Below are 25,345 nucleotides of genomic sequence, written 5' to 3' on the forward strand. Positions count from 1 at the left end.
GAAGCAGACCTGAGCAAATATATCATGTTAATATCTAAAAAGACAGGGAAACACTGATGAGAGTTCTCTCTGTGCTCTGAAAACAAGAGCAAGATATTCTGGGGCAAGACAGCGGAATGTGGCAGCCAAATCGAAGAGGTCAAGCAGTTCTTCGTAAAAATAGAGATGTGTTTTCAGGGGTCCCTGGGAAAACATGTCATCAGGCCCGACACTGTCACAGAGAGACATGAGAAGCCCTGCAGAACATCTGAGACCTAGAAGGAGGCCATTAACTTTGAGGCCAAGATGTTACTGGAGAGAGGCATAATGCTCTTTATTCGGCAAATAAACCCAATCACTTGCACTTTAAAGAAAAAACTGATCCTGTGTCTGATTCTCCACTCCTTCCCCTAGAGGACTCAGCTTAAACAGCCCAGCCAGCTGTGACCTGCAACACCAAATCATCAAAATATAGACGTATAGACATTTTTCACAGCCTCGTTTCCTTTTATACTTTATAAATCTGGATATTTCAGAAAACTGGAGTAATGGGAGTAGCCTGCATAATTGTCAGATTTTCAATCATTATTTCTTCCATATAAAAGTGATATACTTATTGTATATGTTTGAAAGTAGTCATGTGATACGAATTTACCACATTAATGGACATTGCTAACTAACAGAAGGCAAGTGCACAAAGAATAAGCAGACAATAGTTAAGAACCTGTCTACGATTTATCCAATCACGGTTTATTGTTGCATATTGCAGCAGAGTGTCAAATATAGACTAAATCTTTATGCAAAACAAAATGGAAAATCATCTTCTGACATGTCACGCAAGGTCTAAGTCTGAGTCACTAGAAAACGCAACCAATAGAGCCCGAGTTGTGGACTTACATCCCACAAGCCCTATTCAATTTGCAGGAGGACATATTAACAAGCTCTGGAATATAGTATGACATCTTAAATGTTCAAGGATAATTTATGAGTACATTTGAAAAGGGTTTATCCTACTTAAATTACTAAAGTAACCATGTAATGGACATACCTAAAGTACTGTGTAACAAGAGGAAAAAAGCTCTCCCAAAGTTTCATGCACCAAAATACAAAACACTGCAGGTCTTGCTTAGAGAATCTGAACTCTTAAGACATTAAGAGTTAGATGAACTACAGGCAGAAGACAATTATCAAAGCTCATTTACATTTGCTCAGGTTGATGAATTAGCATGACCCTTTGTCATAGCATCTCTTATGGCTTATAAATGTTTTCACCCACTGTGATTAAGATCAGGCTTGTAGTCATTAAGCTAATGGAAATGCATTTTAATTAATTACATCCCCATTTGCATTGCATGTTAATTATCTAAATCACTTAGTTTCATCTGCACATTCTAATTATGACCTAAAACTCAGTGAATCAGATGATTTCCCTTAAATAAAGCCATTTGAGTCTTGAGTTGCACAGTCAGAGAGGTGTTGAAAACCAAAGTTTCTTCAGTATCATTCCTTTGCAGATTCACTCTAACTCAGTTAACCAAACTGCAATCAATAAATTGCTAGGAAATTCTGATGCACAATTTAACATTTACTAGAAAATATAGTAGAAATAGCTATACACATATTACCACAACTGAGAGAAAATGGTAGGCAATATGAATTATAAAATATTCTTGTCGAGAAGTCTACATAAAAGTGATCTTTTTATATTTCATACAGGAGGAATGAGGACACCTGTTAAGAAGGCTTGTAGTGTTGCATTTCAAAATAGATTTTTAATCTACTCTGTCATTCAGTTTCCTATCCCAATTTAAAGGATAAACTTCAAGAAGTTGTTTAAAATTGCTGTGTTATTTTGGATTGAACAGACTTTCATGGTCTTATATTTGGAAATGTATCCGTCTCACTTTTCCGACTTAAAGTGTTAGGACTCTGCTTCACCTCGAATAAGAAATAAAGTGAAAACCAACCGCTGTTGAAATTTTAGTTGCATGTTAAAAATGTTTTTTTTTTTAAATCCTTGTTGTCAGTGGGACACCACTCCCCTGCACCTTGTGCTCTTTTTCCCTGTCACCCAGGCAAGGGTCAGAAAGCCGGGTGATCCCTACCTCAGAGTAAACATCTCCACAGGAGAAGCACTGGCGGCTGTCAGGAAAGCAGAAAAGGTATCTCTCTGCTTGACGGGTTTGGAAGGCACCAGAACCATGAAGTTACTATCCAGCCGCAGCTCCGACAGAGGCGGGGCCTGAGGCGTCTGGTGCAGTCGGACACTGCCGATCCTCCGCATCGGGGAGGTGGTGGAGGAGCCAAACAGCCCGTCCTGCTCCGACCGGATTGAGTTCCCTTTCCTCGAATCCTCAATGCCACACGGACCGCTCTCAGAGGACTGTATGACGTAGTAGAGCTCCACGGGTGCCCCTTCTGATTGATCCGAGGCCTTTTGGCGGCCAGGAACTACACTGGGCGGGTTGAACCAACTCACAAGGGGCTGCAGCTCGGCCACGCACAGTCCCAGCTCCCCCTTGAGTCTGCATGTGCCACGGACTTCTTGAGTCTCTCGGAAGGCAAACATCTTCACGCAGGGCAGCTTGTCTATAGTGCTGTAGTCATCCCAGTCTCGGCCTGCTATGTAAAACAAGACCTGCACTTTGGGCTTGCTGAAATAAATCTTGTCGTTGATGATGTAGGTCTGAACCTTCCAGTTAAAGGTGAACATTGATGAAGCAACAAAAGCACTGGGACTCTGCAGGAGTTCCAGAGAGACGGGCTGCTCCACTGACAGAGGTCCATAGCTGGCATTGATGGAGGGCACCCTCCTCGCTTGGTAAATGAAGAGGGGCTCTGTGCGCGACTGCAGGCTGGAGTTCCTCATGATATCCTGATTGGCTTCTTTGAGGAAGAAGGCAGACTCTGCATTGAGGATCTGATAGTTGACAGGGAGGTATGTGGGGGTGGAGGAAAACCTCTGGATTCCCTCCAGTACCCCACGGCTGTCTGCCACTGGAAGAGAAGAGAAAAATAAGAGCTCGGTCAGAAAGCGTGGGAATTGTATTCTTAAATTCAAGGAAATAAAGACTATCATTGTGAATAAAACAACAAAGAAGTCTACAAGTAATGAGGAAAGTGAGTACAGAACATGAGAATTTGTTACTGTAATTTTGGTCTAGTACCTGACCAACAGGTTATGTTGTCCAGAAATAAACAGCAATGATTGCTTTAGACAGATGTAAGTAAATAAATATTGTCAAATCTAATACTAATGTGATGCAGGATTGTCACAATTAACCCACTCTTAATAGAAAACAGAGAATATATTACAGTACACAAATATATGTAAAAAAAGCATTTTTAAAAAGCATTTAAAATACAAAAAGGAGACAGTTGTCCCTTCAAACACAGCCTAAGGAAAAGAACCTGAGCACATACCATTTTCTGCTGGAGTAAATTTGGCAGAAACTGACTTTGGACAGGAAACATGTATTTCTTGAAAAAGAGAACCATTTACATTTTATATATGCTACTGAGACTTTAGACGAGATATTAGCACCTAATTCACTTACTCATAATTAGTGTTCTAAGTCTTCCTATAGTTCCCAATGGAATGTGTATGATACCTAGCTCCCATTACTATAAAACTATTAAGGCAGAACCTAAACTTGTGCAGAGCATACTGTACATCAAGACAGCTCAATACAATGGAACCCAAGACTGGCAGCTTAAATGATTCCAAGGAATTGAATCACTTCTTCTTTTACAATGCTATAGTACAGTGAATGTTTTGTGTCATGTGGTTGGTGTAGGAACATTGATGTCATGTCATGGCCATATGGCAGTGCTGAGAGGCAGTGATTCATGTCTGCTGATGTCAGGCTGTCATTCAGACATGAGAACAAAGCCTGTCCTCTGTGTGTCTCCTCACCTCTCAGGAGAGAGATACTTGTGAAATCAGCCATACAACCACAGGCAAAACACTGTAACAATGATAAAGAAAATCTAGATACCCTCCTGCAGTGTTTGACAGCGCTCTAATTGGAAAATTTTATCCACTGATTTAATTGTATTGATTGCAAATGAGTACCTTCTTTCAGCTGAAGCTTCTCAAAATTGCTTAATTAATAAGGATCATTTATTCAGTGTGAAAGGAAATAGTACTAGTGAAATAATATCGCCACTGGAATTCATGCTTAAAAAGCTTGTGTAAGCTTAAATACAGAGATACAATCAAGTATAATGTAAGGTACTGTTAGAACTTAAAGCAATTAGGGTGCTCTTAATGGTTTAATTCATAAAGGCCATTGTTCAGAGCACAGTTTTAAACCTGTAACCAAGATACTGTTACTCAGTGTGACCTACTGCACCATGTAAATCACTGACCAACCGCAATTGAAACTCTCCAGGTATTAGAGGACAAATCATGAAAGAACGTTATAAGAATATAAGAACAGCTACTAACAAGAGGAGGACATTCAGCCCATAGAAAGGATTTGGTAGTCAGTAACTCATTGACCCAATGATCGCACATAGCCACTTTTCAAACTATTGAAGAACTGACAGGGTGACAACAGTAAATATTGTATCTAAGCACTCCCTCTGACGGGCCACTTCCTGTCCATCCTGCAGCGTTGTCATCACTCTTCCTGCGGATGCAGTGGGGCTGACAGTGAGGAAACTGACTGACAGCTCAGAGGAGAGCATGCACAGACCTCGTCTCTGCCTCACTTGCACAGGGGCAGCAATGGTGAACTGACTAGTGGCTGGCAATCTTAATCTGGGAAGGTGAAATCAGGAGAATAGTGGAATATTCCAAGTAAAAAACAAGTATCCCGGTCTTCTAGACATGACTGCTTAAGCAATTTAGCAGAACAACTTCTAATTCTAATAGAATGTATTCAAGAGCATCACCATGTTAAACACTTCTAGGAAGTTCTATTAATTTTCCACTCTTTCTTTTTTTTGTTGTAAAATGCTGTTGTAATGGCTTATCAAAAAATCATGTTTTGTGTTGTTTACAGGTTAGGATTACACTTACCATTAAAGCTTGACAAGTTGTATCAATTTGTATGGATTTACACGTAAAAAAAGGAGAGACATTTCCATGTAGAAAGTGTGTTTTCAAACTTTTGATTTTTGACAATTTTGATAGGCATGCAGTGTTCACTGGCCCAATACGCAAATGTGGTCCAATTTTAGATGTTGAGGAAAAAACACACCAAGACTTTTCCTGCATTTCATTCATTTGTATGAATTTAAATGTAATAAATGGGAGAGATACACATTTTGTATTATTCATATTCAAATTATATTCAAGTCCAAAGCTCTATATTTGTTATATTTCTTATAATTAGGGGCTTCATTTTACTGTACTTCACACTGCATAACATGTTGTTGCTTGGCAAGCTGCAATAAAACACTCTGGTGTTTCCCAAATGGATTTTTTTTTCCTGAAAGGGCCTATTAAGATATACTACAGACCTGAGCCTTCTACTACATAAAGTAAAACTAATAATGGCCAATAGCTGTTTAAAATTAAAAAAATCTTTCAGAAAATGTCTGCTATACGAATGCTTTTCTATAGAGTTTCTATGGTATATTTCTATAGCTACTATAGTATAATGATTTCTATATTGTGAATGTCTATGTGATACAGAACTTGATATATATAGGTATTATAAAAGGCAGCGCTCACAAAAACTTTAAATACCATCCTGTCTATCCTTGTCATCTATTGCGAAGAAAAGCCCAGAAAGCAATTCTACTGATTATAATAAATATCTACTAATGCCAAACATCCACCGGAGTTTGTCACTGTACTATTGCTGGTCCCTGGTCCCGTACACCATGATTTGGAATGCTGCACTTCTTTCTTTCTTCCTGAGCAGGATCAGACTGAAGAAAGTAGCAATCTTTAAAATGACTATTTATCCCACCAGTGGTCCTCTAGATGGGAGGTTAATTTCTGATTCTTCTGTGGAATTATATAAATAAATTGCAGGAACAAGCCCAGTAAAATGCCACAAATGAAGTGTACAGAACACACAATCACAGAGTAGGTACTGTGTTCTAGAAACATGAGAAAATGACACATTGTATTTCTGGAAACTGGAAAAGAAGGTCTGTGGCGCAAACACAAAAAGGAAATCAACTGTAAATGCATGGACGATGCAAGTTACAGAGACACAGCTGGTGTAATGAACTAAACGGTCCCTCGTCATGGGGGATGAACTGCTCTAGATCGCTACAGAAAAAGTCAAACCAGAGCCGCACTGTAAGGTCAATGTCAAAAACATCCACAATAGTTTATAATCACGCAAATCTGGAGCGTCCTAACTATGTCTCACTATTCAAGAAATTTCAGACGTGAGATGGAAGTAGGTCCTCCAATCTGTAAACCAAAACTGTGACATTCTGCACCTCAGTCATTGATTTACCTTTCAGTTTCTCCATTTTACCTTTCGTCTTATGGAGGCAGTGAATGAGTGGCAAAGAATACACTTATTACAAATAAGGCCCAGTCTTAATGCAAGGACAAGCCTGAATTTGTACCGTTTCCATTCAACATCTTTGGTGTTTCACAGCAACTTCATTATTCTTAACCCAGCAGAAAGCTAATAACTACTCCACCTTGCCAGCCCACACAGTTCCTCTTTAATAGGTCAGTCAAAAGCAATACTGAAGAACAACTGGCATGTCATTATATGAGGATGGGAGTCTGGACACACAGCTCCTGTCGTAGACACCTTTGCCTTCTTGTATCCCTCATCCCCCCCAGAGATGTTTTGGGGAGATTTTCACCTTGGAATCTATCTGAGATGGTGGGGACCCACAGCAAATTGGACTTTTTCCTCACCTCTTTTACAGCAACAAAGAAAATTAAAGAATCTGATTCTCCTGCATTGGCAAAGATGGCCACTCACTGTAGGAAACAGATCACCGAACAACTGACATGATGGATGTGACCTCCAAATAATTCTTATATAGACTAGGCATATCTAGATATGTATACATTTATCTCTATCAAATATATAATTTATACAGTATATACACTATACTATTTTAATGGCAGTCGACCCCACCACTGCAACTCTGCAATAACGAACGGACATACAATTTGGTCAGGAATAGTGTACTAGGTTTTACTAGGCAGCTGTGCTGAAGGTGACTACAGTATATTCTTGTTAGAACTATTCAGGACATGAAAAGGGAAAGTCTCCTGGCATTTGTACCATCTCTCCTGAATTATATCTGACTTTTTGGCACTAATTAGGTTCTCTTTTCCTTAACTTCACATGCAGAGCCATTGAGGAGGGTTCTGTTTTGAGCAACATTAATATCACTGTTGTTATTATTATTATAATAATAAATAAATAAAGACCCTGCAGTTTGTGCCAGCTATCAGCATTGTTTCACCAATTCATTCAGATACAGGCTGTATGCTTGGTGAATTTACACCGACTGGAGGTCTATGTGACCAATTTAATTCACTATGATCAGACAGACTTTATTAAAAGGCTCTGGCCTCTCATAACGTTTGCTATCTCTTCTCAATTGATGCAGAAAAGGGGTTTGATCAGCTTGGTATGCCTTCTGCAAGGACGCTAACATCCAACACATGTTCTTCCTAATTTGCCATTTCTAGAGTCACTCCTCAGGAAAGCTCACTTTCATCTTTGTTGCCTGCCTTGTCTTTGGAAAACCCTCGCTCAAACCGTAATATTTACTGTATCTAAGCAGATGATATATGTTTATCTATAGATAATATCTCCCAATTCTTCTGTCTTGCAATTTTCAAGAATTTCAGTGCTTTATAAAGGCACACGTTAAAAATAATTGGTCCTAATTGGCATTACTGTCATTAGATTCTGCAGCTGAGAGATAGCTTGGTACTGTGATTTACTTTTCTTTGCATGCCAGCATGGTAAAATAATTCTAATAGCATTTTTAAATGACAGATTTTACTTGTATTCTCAATTCTCTTCTAAATTGTGTCTCCATTATAAAAAAGATTTTGCTTCTCTGGATTTTCTGAGTTCTGATTGGCCTCACTCACCCCTTAGACTGAGAACAGACTGAAAGTCTCAAAATTAATGACCTACATCTTGGTGTCCTTTTGAAAAAAGTGTGGTTTTGCCTCATAGATTTCAATCTCTGATTTATTGGTACGATCCTAATTTCTACAAGCCCTAATCAGCAGTTATTATTGAAAAAAAGGACTTCAGTGGTGTGGAAGAGGCTATTTTATGGGATATAATTTGGGATAATACAAATTCTGTATCCCAAAAGCCTATTTTACAGAGTATTGGAATTTCTAGTCCTTTGTGTTGTGCCAGGGAGTACTGAGGGTACTTTGTAACATATTCAAGGAATAACCACCTCTGGATATGTCCAATGAACAAGTTTCTTTATTCATCCATCACTCTGTACTCGTCCTAGAATCTGCTCAGCTGGTACTACTGCTGCCAAAAGGCTGCGCATTGAGCCTCTACATTCCCTCTCGTGGCAACACTGGATCCTGGACTGTCCTCATATGATTTATTTGAAACTTTCAATCATTAAAAAAAACACAGGGCCAGGGGGAGACAGAGGAGGCTTGGAGTTACAACACTGCAGCTGGTTTACCAGTGTTTAGGGGTCCTTAAGTAGACACCTGGAGGGGAGTGCAGCACAGAAAGAGATTTCGTTTCATCCGTCCATTTTCTAACCGTGTTTGTCCAAGGGGGAGCTGGAGTTTATCCCATCAAGCAACAGACACAAGGCAGGACACAGTCAGGACGGGACGCCAATCCGTCACAGGGCACACACGGACAAACACAGACATGGACTCACACCAGGGCCAATTTTCCAGAAGCCAATTGACCTACCAGCATGTATTTGGATAGGGCTAAGAGACCAGGAGTTAACCCATGTGAAAACAGGGGGGACGAACAAACTCCACACAGATAGACAGCTCCCCAGATCCAGAACTGAACCCAGAGCCTCAGTACTACAGGGAAGCAATGCTAAACAATGCACCACCATGCCACCTGGTTTCATCTGAGATCTTCTTGTATTTTGGTGCTGAAAAACAACAATAAAAGAAAAAAAATGCCGACTGAAATTAAAGACTTGCACTCTCTTGCATTAAGCCAAATTAATACTAAATAAAATATTCCGGCTTGCTGCCGATGACATGTACAGTACAAGGGCCAGGTGGAAAAAAAGGCATTGATTTTTTCAGTGCAATAAGTGGAAATCATGACAGACCATGCTGAGGAACACAAGACTAAACAATCAGTAAACGAAACAACCCGTTCTTTCCCCTGGTGGGGCTGATGCACCTGACTGCGCAATTCTTATCTCTCTCCGAAACGCAGAGGAACATGCTGTTGTAGCGCAATTTATTTTAATCACGAGGCAATTAGACTCCGGCTTTTTTCTTCTAGAATTTACACACATCATTAGGTCGTATAATAAACATGTACATAGACATGTTAACATGATTTTGTCATTCCTGGACCAAGAAATAAAAACCAAGCACTCACAAAAGACTAGTTTATCTGTTCAGGTATCTGTTCAGGTTTTACTGAAAATATTTATTTTTTGGGTGGGCTCATAAAAAAACCAAGCAGTACTGACGTATGTTGTCTTGTGGCAGAAGATGTGAAATATCAAATGTTGCACTTTGTACCTCACTGTGTAGGAGATACTATTAATTCTGAAGATCAAGAAATGCACCAATCCTTATGATTCTGTCCAAACTATGGGGAAAGCCTACATACAGTATGCTTAATGTGGGATGTTTTCCTAAGAAACACATGAAAACCAGTTGGTAAGAAGATTCTTTAGCAGCACAAGGTTAACAGCTACAGTAAGCGAAGAGTGTAGGGGAAGTGGTCACCGAATGACTACAGACACCTGTTCAGGGTTCAGATTTGACACCACAGTCTATAAATCGCTGGACAGGACTAGGGTAATGCAATTTGCACATTGTTGCCAGGTTCCCTAAATAGATTTAAGGATAAATTATCAATTGGATATGTTTGGGAAAGCTTCAATGCTTTTGCTTAGTTTCGAAAACTTTATTCAAGCTGGAAATAGAAATAGTTCAACGGAAACAAAAAAGAATTAGCGAGACATGTATTAGGCACATTATAATCACAGTTACAGGAAACATGGGTGATGAAAAGAAATAATTAAAATTTGTTTAAAGGAAACACTTCCAATTAAAAATTGGAAAATACATAGACCATATTAAAATACAGAGTCACAAAGCCAGGAATATAACATGCTGGAAGCTTTTCAAATCTCTGATATGTTCAGTCCAATTTGCTGAGCAAACATCCACTTAACTGGCATCAGTAAACATAAAAGGTTACTGCAGCTGACATTACAATAAGACAACTATATCTCAATTAAAAATACACTTTTATTACCATCTTTTATTCTTAAAATCCAAGCTGGTTAGATTTAGAACCCTGTATTTTCCACATCATTATTACTCAGGAATATGTGAGGAAGACTGTCTGTTAAACTTCGTGTTGCCAACGTGAAAAAAAGTGGAAAATGCAAAGAAGTTGAATTTGAGCAATTACATCCTTCTGAAGATAGGGATTCGTAAACGTGCTGAAAAGATACCGTGATAAAAACAAAGGCAACTTAAATTTCTAAGTGACACTAAGCATGATTTGGCTCTACTGTACAGTATACCAAGCTATCCAGGAGTCCAAACACTTCAAAAATCAATCCATTGCTATAATATTAGATCCATTATCCATCCTTATTCCTGATAAGGAATGCACTAAACCAGAGGCATGGGGTTTAAATCCTGGCCAGGGTGTCACAGCATCGCAGTTACAGTGCCTTGCGAAAGTATTCGGCCCCCTTGAACTTTTCAACCTTTTGCCACATTTCAGGCTTCAAACATAAAGATATAAATTTTTTATTTTATGTGAAGAATCACCAACAAGTGGGACACAATTGTGAAGTGGAACGAAATCTATTGGATTTTTGAAACTTTTTTAACTAATAAAAAAATGAAAAGTGGGGCGTGCAAAATTATTCGGCCCCTTTACTTTCAGTGCAGCAAACTCACTCCAGAAGTTCAGCGAGGATCTCTGAATGATCCAATGTTGTCCTAAATGACTGATGGTGATAAATAGAATCCACCTGTGTGTAATCAAGTCTCTGTATAAATGCACCTGCTCTGTGATAGTCTCAAGGTTCTGTTGAAAGTGCAGAGAGCATCATGAAGACCAAGGAACACACCAGGCATGTCCGTAATACTGTTGTGGAGAAGTTTAAAGCCGGATTTGGATACAAAAAGATTTCCCAAGCTTCAAACATCCCAAGGAGCACTGTGCAAGCGATCATCTTGAAATGGAAGGAGTATCAGACCACTGCAAATCTACCAAGACCTGGCCGTCCCTCTAAACTTTCAGCTCAGACAAGGAGAAGACTGATCAGAGATGCAGCCAAGAGGCCCATGATCACTCTGGATGAACTGCAGAGAACTACAGCTGAGGTGGGAGAGTCTGTCCATAGGACAACAATCAGTCTTACACTGCACAAATCTGGCCTTTATGGAAGAGTGGCAAGAAGAAAGCCATTTCTCAAAGATATCCATAAAAAGTCTCGTCTAAAGTTTGCCACAAGCCACCTGGGAGACACCCCAAACATGTGGAAGAAGGTGCTCTGGTCAGATGAAACCAAAATCGAACTTTTTGGCCACAATGCAAAACGATATGTTTGGCGTAAAAGCAACACAGCTCATCACCCTCAACACACCATCCCCACTGTCAAACATGGTGGTGGCAGCATCATGGTTTGGGCCTGCTTTTCTTCAGCAGGGACAGGGAAGATGGTTAAAATTGAGGGGAAGATGGATGCAGCCAAATACAGGACCATTCTGGATGAAAACCTGTTGGAGTCTGCAAAAGACCTGAAACTGGGACGGAGATTTATCTTCCAACAAGACAATGATCCCAAACCTACAGCAAAATCTACAAAGGAATGGTTCACAAATAAACGTATCCAGGTGTTTGAATGGCCAAGTCAAAGTCCAGACCTGAATCCAATCGAGAATCTGTGGAAAGAGCTGAAAACTGCTGTTCACAAACGCTCTCCATCCAACCTCACTGAGCTCGAGCTGTTTTGCAAGGAAGAATGGGCAAGAATTTCAGTCTCTCGATGTGCAAAACTGATAGAGACATACCCCAAGCGACTTGCAGCTGTAATCGCAGCAAAAGGTGGCTCTACAAAGTATTAACGCAAGGGGGCCGAATAATTTTGCACGCCCCACTTTTCATTTTTTTATTAGTTAAAAAAGTTTCAAAAATCCAATAGATTTCGTTCCACTTCACATTTGTGTCCCACTTGTTGGTGATTCTTCACATAAAATAAAAAATTTATATCTTTATGTTTGAAGCCTGAAATGTGGCAAAAGGTTGAAAAGTTCAAGGGGGCCGAATACTTTCGCAAGGCACTGTACATACTCACATTGACTATTCAGAGACTCCAATAACCCTACCATCTATTTAGGAGGTAGGCGAATTCCACAGCACCTGGTGAAAACCCATGTGGCTGTGCAGTGAACATGCAACTCCCAGAAAAGCCACCCCACGATGGAACAAAATCCATTGGTCAGTCAGACAACAATGTGCCCACCAAGTCACTGAACTGCCCATTTACAAACACCCTGCTTCAAATTCATCTGACAAAGGCTCTCAATGAAACAAACTGATAACGATAATGTGTAAGTTTGATGGCAACAGTAATAAGATGAGATGTGGTGACAAAACAGTGCTTACTAACATTTACATTTTCTAAAACAATTCAACCAACTCTGAAAAAGCATACTAACTTTTCATGTATCTATTATGACGAGCAGACAACCAGACAAATCCATGTACTGAAAGATCAAAATGCTGTATTTGGACAGGTTTATGAGGCCTTCATCGAATTAGCTACCTTTTTCTCATATTAACGCTATAACTTTTATGTGATGTGATAATTTCATGTTCCTTTCATATTCACAAAAAACAATGCAGAATAAAACAAAGCAGAATTATTTAGTCCAGGACAAATATGTTGGAGACTTGATCAAGAACACTCAAAACAAGCTAGTGTGATGAAAACTCAAGCCCAAACAATGCAAGAAGCATGTCAGTGAGCCTCATATTGCAAAGCAGTGCTGTAAGTCAAACAAAAGATCATATTGTACCGAAACAGCCTTCAAAGCCCCTGACAAGAATGAAGAATGCTTTTACACTGCTGCACATCTGCTGAATTTTCTTTACATTTAAATGGATTAATAAAAAGGCAATGCAATGGTAATGGGTGGTATGACTGAAAAGAATAGGAAATTGGTCCCCCTTATCTGACTCATTTTCTGAGAAGCCTTTCCAAGATATTTTGAAAACTATTAGGTAGTTTCAGCAGCTCTAGAATCACCACAATACAGTACTATATAATGGCACAGACTGACAGAAATACACACACAGAGACACACATACATTGCGAATATGTAAATGCAACTATTTCATGAGACTGAGTACAAGAAAGGAGTGTCACTATGCATTGTAGGTGACTAACTATAGTGGTACGCACGCTGTTCAGTAAGTAATTTGGTTTTATTTGTTATTCAGGTCACACCACAGCAAGTTGCAGTTCTCCATTCTTCTTTTGTTATGCAACGGCAGGCACATATATCTTGCAAAGATCAATAAGTTCAATTATTTTTCTCTTTAAAAAAATGGGTGGAAGAAACATTTAAAGTACAGGAAGATGGATGAGGCGCTCCAAATGTTTTTATGGACATTAGCAATAAGCCTTTCATCACTTGATGATGAGCTCTTCTTTTTTTTATACTACAGCTCATAACAGCACATCTCCAAATGGATCATATCACATATTAACTGTACTGTACATATGCTTACATTCAGAGCGTACTATTTAATTTCATCTTACAAACAGCCCACCGATTTCTATGCAAATTACAGTCTGCATCAGAATAAGGGAATTGGTTTGAAGTTTATAACCTTCAAAAACTCAGCCCATCAGGTACAGATGAAAAAGAGGAGGGAATTCAGACAAAAGGCCAATGAAACTGCTTATTGAAAATCAGCATCGGACAAACTGACACCCATACTGGTAAATAGCATGCTGATTATCACACAATGTAGCTTTAGACCTAAGAAATAAGTCATAACAAGAACGCATTCTGAAAACTAAAAGCATCCAAAAAACTGTAATACTGCTGCATAGTATAAAAGTACATTTTAAAACGCACATCAGTTTCTTTAGAACAATGAATAAGAATAATTGCCTGAACTTTTAGAACAGTTGTCCTATTCACATATTCATTTCAATATATTTTTATCCATTATCAATTCTTTTTTTGCAGGTTAATTATTTATCAATTATTTTTTACTTCAAACACTCAAAAGAGGTTATTTAGGACCATGCTGCCACTAGTTTGCTTTGGAGTTCGCGTCTCTGCTGAGAGAATCAACTTTTCAACTTGTCAATTCAATCTGAATGTAACTTTTATTTCCACATGGAGTAGGGCAATGGCACAGTCTTATCATTACTTGTACAGTATCTCCTACTTAAGTGCTGCTACAAAACAGGAACTTATCTGCATAATGCACATTCGCTGCATTTGAAAATACATTAGTTTAAGATTTATTTGTAAGAGATTTATGGCAGACCTATAAGGCAAATTGTTAATTTTATACTAACAGCCAGTTGGAGAGATTTTCAATATCATTTTGTGTATCCTGTTTCATTTACAGTAGTACTTGGTCTCACTCCATTGAAAGACATCCAGCAGTGAGGACACAATTATAAATCACAGTGCCTACTGTATCTTCTAATTAAAACAGAAACATGGGAGTGAAGTCAAAGAACTTAAGCCAGTTTTAGTGTTAAGACAAAGGGAAATATTTTTGGGAAACAATTAGTAGTATGTTTAATGCATCATTATGGTAATTATGTTTGGTCCTTTCATATTGTTTTTAACATAAATACATTGTTTTAAAAAATAAATGATATTTTTTAAAGTTAATATTCAGTCACCTATCATATTGCAATAACATTAAGTCTGAATTATTAACTTAAGACAAACTCTAATCTAGATCTATAATTAGATCTAATCAACTATCTCTGATTTTATTTATATATATCACCCTGAATCCCTTACTTATTTCTGAGTAGGTAAAACTGGACCAATAAGTTGGTTCATTCAAATAATTCTCATTACATTATTTCAAGGGATGTCAGCAATGTAAATTAATTCCAGTATGAGATTAACAATTAATATTACAATCAAATTAAGCAGGTTTTTCAATTGAGGCAAAGCAAATGAGATATGCTTTACAGTCTAAATGGAAAAAAAAAAGTTTTTATGTTTTTATTAGTCTCTTTGTCTGAATTCATTGTTTTTCCCATCTGGGACAAAATATTTAATTTTAATTTTAAATGTTATTTAATCCTTCCCTAAACAATCCACCCCCCTATCTTTGTTTAGAATCCATTTTATTCTGGTGAGGGTCATGGAGGCAACATGTTGGCTAAACTGGATCAGACCATAACTTCCCTCAGCAACTCATATCAGCTCATCCTGGGGGCCAAGGTTTTCCCAGGTCCACCAGGAAATCCTACCTGGATACCAGGGTATACAGCCATGAGCTCTCCTCCCCATGGACTGGGACCAGAAGAGCTCTAAAGTGAACCTCCAGAGGGGAATCCTAGCATGTGTCTGAACTGCTTGAGCGGATTCCTCTCAATCACAGGGAGTAGTGACTGAACTCCTAGGCCATCCTGGATCATTGAATGCCTCACTCTGTCCCAGAACGCCATGGAGAAACTTTGTTTCAACAGCTTGTGCCAATGATCCCATCCTTGCAGTCAAGTTTCAAAGTTCATGACCTCAGAATAGGAAGGGAATAGGTAATGTCCCATAAACCAGGTGTCTTGTTCTAGAATTCACCTCTAGCCTCACAACAACAGACCATATCCTACCTGCGGCCCAATGAATCACAGTAGAGCGGTTTGTGTGTGCCAATGAACAGGAGGACTATCCCAAAAAGCAGTGGATGCAAGGCAGGACACATCCTGGGTCACGGGGCACACACAAACACTCACACCAAGGCCAGTTTTTTCAGAAGCCAATTAGCCCACCAGTAGGTCTTTGAATTGTGTAGGGAAAACCAGAGCACACAAAAGAAACCCAGGCAAACAAGGGGAGAGCATACAAACTCCACGCAGATAGCACCCCAGGTCCAGAATGGAACCCAGGGCCCCACACAGCAAGGCAGCAATACTAACCATTGTACCACTGTGCCACCCTTGACTAAACATGATCCACCACAATCACACCAAAAACTGATACTTTGATCCACTCCTGGATCCAGGCCAGTTAACCTGGCAGACACATAACAAGGTGGTGCCATCTGAGCTCACCACCTGCAAGGCAAAGGGGCATTGTCAAGTCCTAGTAAGGCAGGAGGAGAGATGGATATAGCCTAAAAATAATGGATTCGGAACTGTGAAAGCATACATTTTAAATGCACGATTGCAGATTTACTGCTAGAGTGTTCTGAAACCAGCGGGCTACAACAGTGATCAGTACGCACCGGCACTTCCACAGGTCCGGTGGGTATAGAAAAAGTGTTCTTTTTTTATTTTTAAATGGCAGCCTTTGTCACCATTAGACTGCAGAGCCACACTGATCTGCGGGCAGCTGGCTATCTGCTTGATATTCTCTCTGTTATCCCCCCCAGCCTGGAGAGTGAGGACCCAGCTGACTGTCTTCTCAGGCTCCAAGAGCCCCAGTGATAGAGAGGAGAATGCAAACCCAGACAGAGCAAGTGCCACTTGTCACCTGTAAAGGCTCTTTGTACAATTACATGTCACCGGCGATCCAGCAAGGGTGCCAGAGAGGGCGAACTGAGAGACAAGGCTTGTTATGTCTGTCTGCCTGGATGAACTGAAGCAGCCCTATCTTGTGTGTTAATGATTTTTATTGTTCAAAGGCAGGGGCAGCCTCACCCGGTCCAGCAAGGCCGCAGGTAGCTCACTGAAAGGAGAGGGGATCATGTCAAATGACAGGCGCTCAGTGTAGCACAGCAGATCCACATTGGATGCCTCATTTACCGTGCAATGGCTAAAACTTCAGAACTTTATGTAATCCTGTCTTACTTTTCTCACAGGGTTCATAATGCTCCCCGGCTTTCATCATTGAGCTCGCCGACCTCCGCTTTCATCTTCCTAGAACACCCCCTTCAAACGAAATACTCTCCCATTCTTCACGATGGATTTTGCTTAATATATGGATTTTAATCAGCTTCTGGTTGAACGTCAGTAGAGTAGATACTAAGCACAATAACACTCTCATATCACTTGAATCACTGAAAAGTATTAATGACTGTAATCAGCATCTTCATTTGCAGTCAGTATTCTTCCAGGCAAGTGCCCAGTGAAAAGAGTAATATGAGAAAGGACCAAAGTATAAGTAGAGAGCGCAATCAAGGAGGCCAGTTTCCCTACACTGCATTCGTATTTACAATCTGTATAGCATGGAAAAGCTCACAGCACCTTACAGAACACAATTTTATCAGGTGGAACCATCGGGTTGTTTGGTTTCTAATACAGTATCTACATAATCTTAGTACTGAATAAGATCACATTCAGCTGCTTCTTGGAAGACACCAGTATATATTGTCTTATTTTTGGTAGGATTTCTTAAATTGCCACCATGGTTGGATGGTTAAAGTATTAGAATTGAATTGGATTGACTTAAAACATAACGGCAATTTCAATGACGTGCCACAGTTTATTCACACATCACTATAATAATAATAATAATAATAATAATAATAATAATAATAATAACAACAACAACTCCTTACACTTCTATATTGCTTTTCTGGACACTCCACTGAAAGTGCTTTACAGATAATGGGGTCTCCCCTCCATTATCACAAATGTTCAGCACCACCTGGATGATAGTGCGCCAGTACACTCACCACACATCAGTGAGGAGGAGAGCAGAGTGAGGAAGCCAATTCATAGATAGGGATTATTAAGAGGCCATGATTGGTAAAGGCCAGGGGGAGATTTGGCCAATAGTAGCTGTAGGCTCACTGCAAAGCAGCGACTCCTGCTACAAGTTTTAAATGTACATCACCTTAGGTTCCACTTCTGGTTTTTGGTTCACGTTTTGCTGTTGTTTCTGAAGAAGTCCATTGAAAAGATTTCAGAAGACTGAAAAGATTCACTGTGTCAAAGTAGGAGATTCCTTTAAGGCCAAGAATGCAGAGTGGTTACTTTTCTCTGTACTGATTCCAGAGCAGCAGCATGGTTTTGGAATGGGATGATCAATATTGCATGCAGGATCATAAAAGAGGTTTTACTAGTGCATTATACAGCTTGAGCATAAGATCTCAATATTTTTACCTTAAATCTTAACATTTTGTTCGCATTCTTAATTGTTTCTCCATAATGTCAAGAATGAGCGATAGTTTTTAGAGGCACCATTCACTTAGTGCCTGATTAAGACCACTTAACTGGTTCAATAAAGTCATAAAGAGTTTATTTTTTATGAGGAGCTACTTCAATCTCTGCATTTCCCACCTTGCATTCCTAGTTATGTTTGTGCTATCTGCATGTAACACTCCAGAGTTGTCTAGATGAAATACAATCTGTCTTTCTGAATTTAATCGTAACTTGTAAAGTGTTTTCTAACCCTCCTATATTGATACCATTTGCAAAGATGACTACTAATGACACTAGAATATGATTTGGTCCTTTGACATCACTGATCTAAATCAGAAAGAATTGTGTTCCTAATACAAACTGCTGTGATACTACACTAATTCTATCACCCCTATTTGAAGATACAGTTGTACTGGAGACACTATTTTTAATGCAAGTTCTTATTTGGTGTTACAATCTATTAATACAAGCACTTAATCCACCCAATTTTGTTGGATAATTGCATATGGGTTTCTACATAGAATTACACAAATGTAATATTAACAACCCCAGTTTAACAGAATTGATTAATATCTCAGTTAAGTGGCTTCTGTCTTCATTTTTTGTAATAATAAGAGTTTTCATAACTATGTCACAGACTTAATTTCATCTCTTATGTAATGATTTAAGTTGATCAACAGTCATATATGGTCATAATTACAGACATTATGCAGTGATATTTTTCTTTTTTTAACAAGTGACTATTTTCTTTCAAGCCATTCCAAACCACATAAGAGATATGCATTTAATGGTCTGATGAATAATACAACTGATGACATCAAATATATTCAAGAGCAAACTACTTACTATCTCCATAGGGATGGACTACTGTCATAGTTGATTTCAAAATCAGTTTTATAGTTAAAGTGAACTGACTGCAGAATAAACATTATATTTAATGAGATTGTTTTCGATGAGTAATATGATTAACTATGTGGATTCTCAGGTCCTTTATTAAACACTAGCTTTGCAAGAACTCATTTAAGCCCTGGGACTACAGAAATACTGCATACCGTATGGCTAATTATTGAAGCTTAATTCACTTGTAAGAAGCCTAAGAAAAACAATTAAAAGAGAATCAAGAATTATTTGTTACACTTTAAATCAGGAGTTGCAAATCCCCGGCACTTACCTTATAATTCATAATGTATTAACACTCACTGAATTATCACTAATCTAGCATAAACTGACCCTAATGAATGAATTGCATTCTGTTATTCATAATAATAATTCCTTAATCTTACACGGCTCTTTCATTTCAGAGAATATGCATAACATATAGAAAAGGACCCAGTTTATCCACCGCAACTGAAGTACTGAACCCATCTGGATGTTGTACAGCAGCCATTTTATACCAGCAGCCCCACTACACAACAAAAGATTATTATTGAAAGATGAAGTGTACTAATATATAAATGCTTTATCCATCCCTTTTCTAAACGTTTTACCCAATACAGTGTTGTGGGGAGGGGGGATGGAGGCGGAGTCTGTCCTGGCAAACAATCACATGGCCAGTCCATTGAAGGGTATGTACATATACAAACACACACACACACACACACTCTGTACACCTTTGGGTTGTGGCAGGAAACTGCAGCACTGAAGGAATCCCATGCAAACAAGGGGAGAACATGCAATCTCCACACAGAGAGCTCCCCAGGTCTGGAACTGAACCCTGGGCCCCAGGGCTGTGAGGTAGCAATGCCAACTACTGCACCACACTGTCAGCCTATAAATAATTGATCAAATCTATCATTTAATATAGTTTTATATCATTTGATTATGCTTAAGATATTTTCATTTGCCTGCTCTAAACTTCTTATCACCAAATCATTTATGATATTTTATAAAGGCAACAAATTGCCTAGAAAGAGCTAGAAATTCAGAAGAACATATTTACTATCATGGTTTCATGCTTTACTGATCACACATTGGTTTTATTTATTTCACTCTACCAATTATATTAATCAACATCTTCAGACTGCAATGCAAACAGAAAGCTCAGATTCTACTACAGATACACAACTGGAAATGCAGCCTTATTAATTACCAGAAGAAAACTACCATTTCAGTTATCCTATTCTTCTGCCTTTTACAGGAGTCTGCACTGACCAAGCATATGATTGTGAAGCTTGCACTACAGAATCATTTATCAGCATTTGCCAGACAGGAATGGCTCTGGGACTCTACTGCTGTGATAAAGAGAAATAAATGTAGCAGAGCTGGGAACATCACACACTGCACAGGTGCTGTAGATGTGTGCTGCTCTAGCAACAGTATATACCTTGTACAGTACTGTGCCATGCACACAACTGTCTGAAATTACTTTCTAATGCTTTTTTTCTGGACACAAAGCATATTACTGGAACTCAGGTACAAACTATCACATGGTTATTAGAGAATACCTTAAATACAGTAAGTGTTGGAATACAGATATCAAAACATTTCACGTGAACAGGGTAAAACTGATATACTAACAAAATGTGTGTTGATGACCCTAAAAGTCAGTAAAAACACAGTTTAACTTGATCCAGGACTGTTTGATTGGCATACTACACTGAACACACCTTTAACACGAAGTAATGCAAACACTCACTGTGAACATTTTGAAAGAGGAAGGAGAAAGTCTTCAGTGCTCTCGTTGTTGAGGGAGACAAGAAGAGAGGGCTGTGTCCTACTGTAAATGGCAAAATCTAAACCTGTCAACAAGTACATCAGGTATAACTGGTCGAAAACAGCAGTCCCACAATGTGAGTGCATTTTCCCCTTGCTGCATGAATAACTGCAAAATTCCAACTTCTACCATAAGAAGAGCAGTCTGGAAAGGTTACAGCAGAAAAGACCTACCCCAGGGAATGATGCACAAAGAACATAAGAATTAAGAAACCAAGAATAACGGGTGTCATAGTGTAAGATAAGACTGTCACACTCCTAACAGAACTTGAGATTCCACAGCAAAAAGGCATAGTGGGGTGGTCTGGAGCTTGTGTTGGGGATCACTGCGTGTGAAAGGAGAAGAAATACAGTAGGTGAAAAAATTTTAAAAAGTAACTCCAATTAAATCTTTTCCAAGAGTGATAGGAAACCTATTACAGCCAAGTATTTCGAATGACAAGACATAAATTAAAAATCTCCGGTAAACAGAAATATGTTTTTATGTTTGGATCTGTCTGAAGAATACTTGGGGTTATTACACTGAGGGTAAATTTTGTAAGCAATACAAATTCCCTACACTGCTTCAACCCCCTCTGAAGAAAAACTGCTCAGCTTATTAATCTTTTCACATCATACCTTTCTTTACTGCAAAGCAATACCGTAAATCAGCTGAAATATGGGACCTCTTGCTGGGCAGTTCAAACCAGCTGGGTTTGTGATCACTCAGGGACATTTAAAAACCAAGCAGTGAGCCTTATACAGATTGAGTATTTAAGGGAACAAAATTGTTTAGTCATCAAAATGGCGTTTAAGAAGAGGTAGCATACAGGGGTCATAAAATTAGATGTGTCAACCTTCCCGGAAACAGCCACAATAGTGATACTGCAACAGGAGCAAATATGCCAAGTTTTCTACTGTAGATTTTCGCTCACATTATATTCAGGAAACTATGACTGACAATTATAAAAGGCTCTAAAAACCGACTGAATGGCTTTATGTAGTTTAACAAATAGAGAAATCCCACCAGTGGGAACCAAAATGGCAGGACTGAGTCCTTCAAGCTACATTATGCCCTTATCCACCCTCAGACTGCTCACTATAAAACTGCTAGTTGACATAAGGGATCTCTGCAGTTTAATGGTGCGTTTTGTTCAGTTTAATTCCTCCTTCTCTAAAAGAAGATATATCAGGAGATACCTTTAAAATACAGATATCCCAAAGTGTTCTTCAAGTGGATTTTAAAGCAGAAAAACTTTGTACAGTTGAAGTTAGATAACAAAGACGACAAACTGCCAGACAAATTAGATATCTCTTTAATCTTACTCTACTTTTACTGGGTTCTATAGCTGGAGAAAACAACACCTTGGAAAACAGCTATGAGAACATGAGAGTGTTCAAATGATATGCCCCACAGCAGTGAGTTCCACAGGAAAAAAAAATATAGTCAAAGTAAATGAAAATAATCATACAGGAAATTCCACAGCGTTTGCTTTACGGGAAGAAAATGTGGTTTTGATTTGGGGAGAAGACAATAAAATCCACCATGCTGTGAATCTCATCTTAAATAGCCCTGAAACAATACAAAGCAGCTCGCTGGAATGAAAATTAGAACATTTCTCTAAAAAGGAAAATGATGGGAATGAACAATGTTCGAGCAAGGATAGTGAAAATAAAACTGCCAAGACGAGATTCTTTTCAAAAACAATGTCTTGAGTTATTCTTCCACTTTGTGGGCAAATAGAAATACAATTGCATTTCATCAATACATAAATATAAATATGGAGCTTGATAAGCAAAGCAATTTCAAAGCAGAGGCCTTATTGATTGCAGGTTTGAATCCAAGCTGTGTCACAACCTGAATGTGAATGAGTTTCTTGTGCCGAGTATCATAAGAGGTGAATGGCTCATACTTTTCTTCATCGGTTCTGTGCAAGTGCAAGGGCTACAGCAGGGAACAAAGTTTCTTAAAAATCAGAGATGCCAAAAATAAATAAAATTACTTTAATCCTAAATCTGTCCTAGAAATGTAGTGTTTCAGGAAGTATGATTAATAAGTTTCAAACAGGTATTGTACATTTAATTATTGCTTTGCCATGACTTCACTAAGGTTTCTGCTAACGCTGGAAGCAAAATAATTAGCAAATTAGAAGCCTTCCCACAGTCTGTGAAACTACAGTCCCATTCAGAGAAGGCCAGCTTGTCTCAAATAAAATATAATTGCTTTACATTGCCTCTGATTTTACTTAATTGCCCAAAAAAAGCTTTTTAGAGGTCCTTTTTTCTTTTCAGCCCTAAAACAAGACTCAACTATAGTCCTGAGTACTGGGCCCAGCTTTCCATTTAAAAAAAAACATTTTTAACTTCTGCCTTCAATGAAATATAGGTATACTTTGTTCAAGGTCATTTCAGCTCCTGGTAATAAATTCCATTTTGAGACTACCTGGCAAAACCTTCTGCTGTATTGTACTGAAAGGGAACCTCAAGTGTTTTATAAGACATGTCCATTTATGTCACCACTGTATGACTTTGCAGAGTATGTTTCTCTTCCTCTGGGCACTTTTAACCTACTGGTGTTCAGATCAGGTTTCTTCATGTTCTAAGCACTAAAAACGTTTCTTACTGCAAAAACTTTGGCTCAACGTGGAATTGGCTCAGTACAGAAAGAACAGCATTGTTCCAATTCAACAACTATTAAACATGTCTTTTTTTAAAAAAAAAATGCAAATACTAATCAAAAGAATAGGTTGATTTTTAAAAAGCCTAGGGAAATGCAGCAAAAATGAGACTTTTATTCACTTCACAGTTAAAAAAAAGCGCTTTTGTTAAAGTCCCAGATGGGCTGGCCAGTGAGTCTGCTGTAAATCACTTGTTTAACCCAAAGGCTGTCACGACAAGAACTAACTGTAGATTCAAGTAGCTTTTTTTGATTAGGGGGGTTAAATAAAAGCCATTAATGTTGTAAAAAAAAACCAAAGAACCCATTTTTTACAGAAATGAAAGAAAATGCAGTTCTATCTGGTTCCCAATAAAGTTTAAAAGAGTGAAAAAAGGGAGGGGTTGTGGGAATGAATTATTTGCCCCGAGAGCTTTAAAACAGGCAAGGTTTTGTTTTCAAAGTCATCCTGTCAGATATCTGAGAAGGAAGGTCAAGCAGAACAGTCTTTGAGGATGCATCCAGACTACTGTGTTGATCTTTTCCCCCAATCTATTTCAATTTCTGCATAAAAAATACAATTTATGTTCCCAGATTAAATCAGTGCATTCAACTATTCACTTAGTGTTCATGAAGATGTCTCCAGTTAAACTTCTTCTAAGAAATTTGGCTCTACGTTTTGCAAGCTGCTACTTTTTATGCAAAATACTCTGGATAAAAGCAAATGGATAAGTAATTTTGTGCCACAGCATTTTCATTAAAAAAAACAATTCAGATGAATTTACACTTTTAATCATCTCTTGGTCACGTGTTTTGACAGGGTGGTAAAAGTTAAGGACAGTGGGTAATCATCTCAAATTTTTCTATTACACAATCCAATTTGTTTCAAATGTTCCTTCAAAAAAAGGCATGTGCATAACATAACAGTTTTATTTTCTGCTTCGCACGGAGCACATTTAAAAAAAGTTTCGTTTCCTTCTTCAGATTTTAAAATGGCAGAAAAATTGAAAGACGGAATAGCAGAACTGATTCAGAGGAGGACAATGAAGGAGGAGTCTGCACACTGGCTCATCCCTGACATGAACAGTGATCACACTGATTTAACACGAGATTGTATCCATCTATCCAGTAACAGCGCAATGCAAAGATAAGCCTTCTTCCATAAGATGAGGTACCAGTTATAGCTCTTAGCCCAAGCATGGTCCTCTATTGTATAATCAAGTGCCTATATTGGAGAGGAACAAAGAAAAGTTCTTTGTGAAGCATGGATCGAACAGAAAGTTTTAATGAGGCTAGAGTGCAGTGGATCAGCAGCAGAGATGGAACTAGTATAATACTCTCCAAGGCTATCCCAAGTAACAGCTTCCTATATTTTGTCCTTTTATCAGCTCATTAAATTGCTCAAGTTAAACCCACAGGGAAGAGAACTGAGCTTTGTTTTCCTGCTGCCAACACAATGCAGCACTTTAGTTCTGCCTCCATGAGTCAGTATCAGTTTCTCCGCACACCAACACTCTCTTCCACAGGTCATTCAAATATCTGTTGGAAATT

At 38.6% G+C, this 25,345-nt stretch overlaps 1 protein-coding gene across 2 annotated transcripts in view; it reads right to left on the minus strand.

Moving 5' to 3' along the window:
* The window catches only part of LOC148641687 (transmembrane protein 132C-like), a 173,312-nt gene that overhangs the window by 118,019 nt on the left and 29,948 nt on the right, over nucleotides 1-25,345 (minus strand). For both annotated transcript variants that reach the window (XM_088618035.1, XM_088618034.1), the window contains exon 2: nucleotides 2,085-2,976. In XM_088618035.1, the coding sequence (XP_088474161.1) occupies nucleotides 2,085-2,976 (892 nt within the window). The remainder of the gene's footprint in view (nucleotides 1-2,084; nucleotides 2,977-25,345) is intronic.

Source organism: Lepisosteus platostomus, chromosome 24 (genome assembly GCF_059453375.1).
Source record: "Lepisosteus platostomus isolate fLepPlt1 chromosome 24, fLepPlt1.hap1, whole genome shotgun sequence".
Lineage (NCBI taxonomy): Eukaryota > Metazoa > Chordata > Actinopteri > Semionotiformes > Lepisosteidae > Lepisosteus > Lepisosteus platostomus.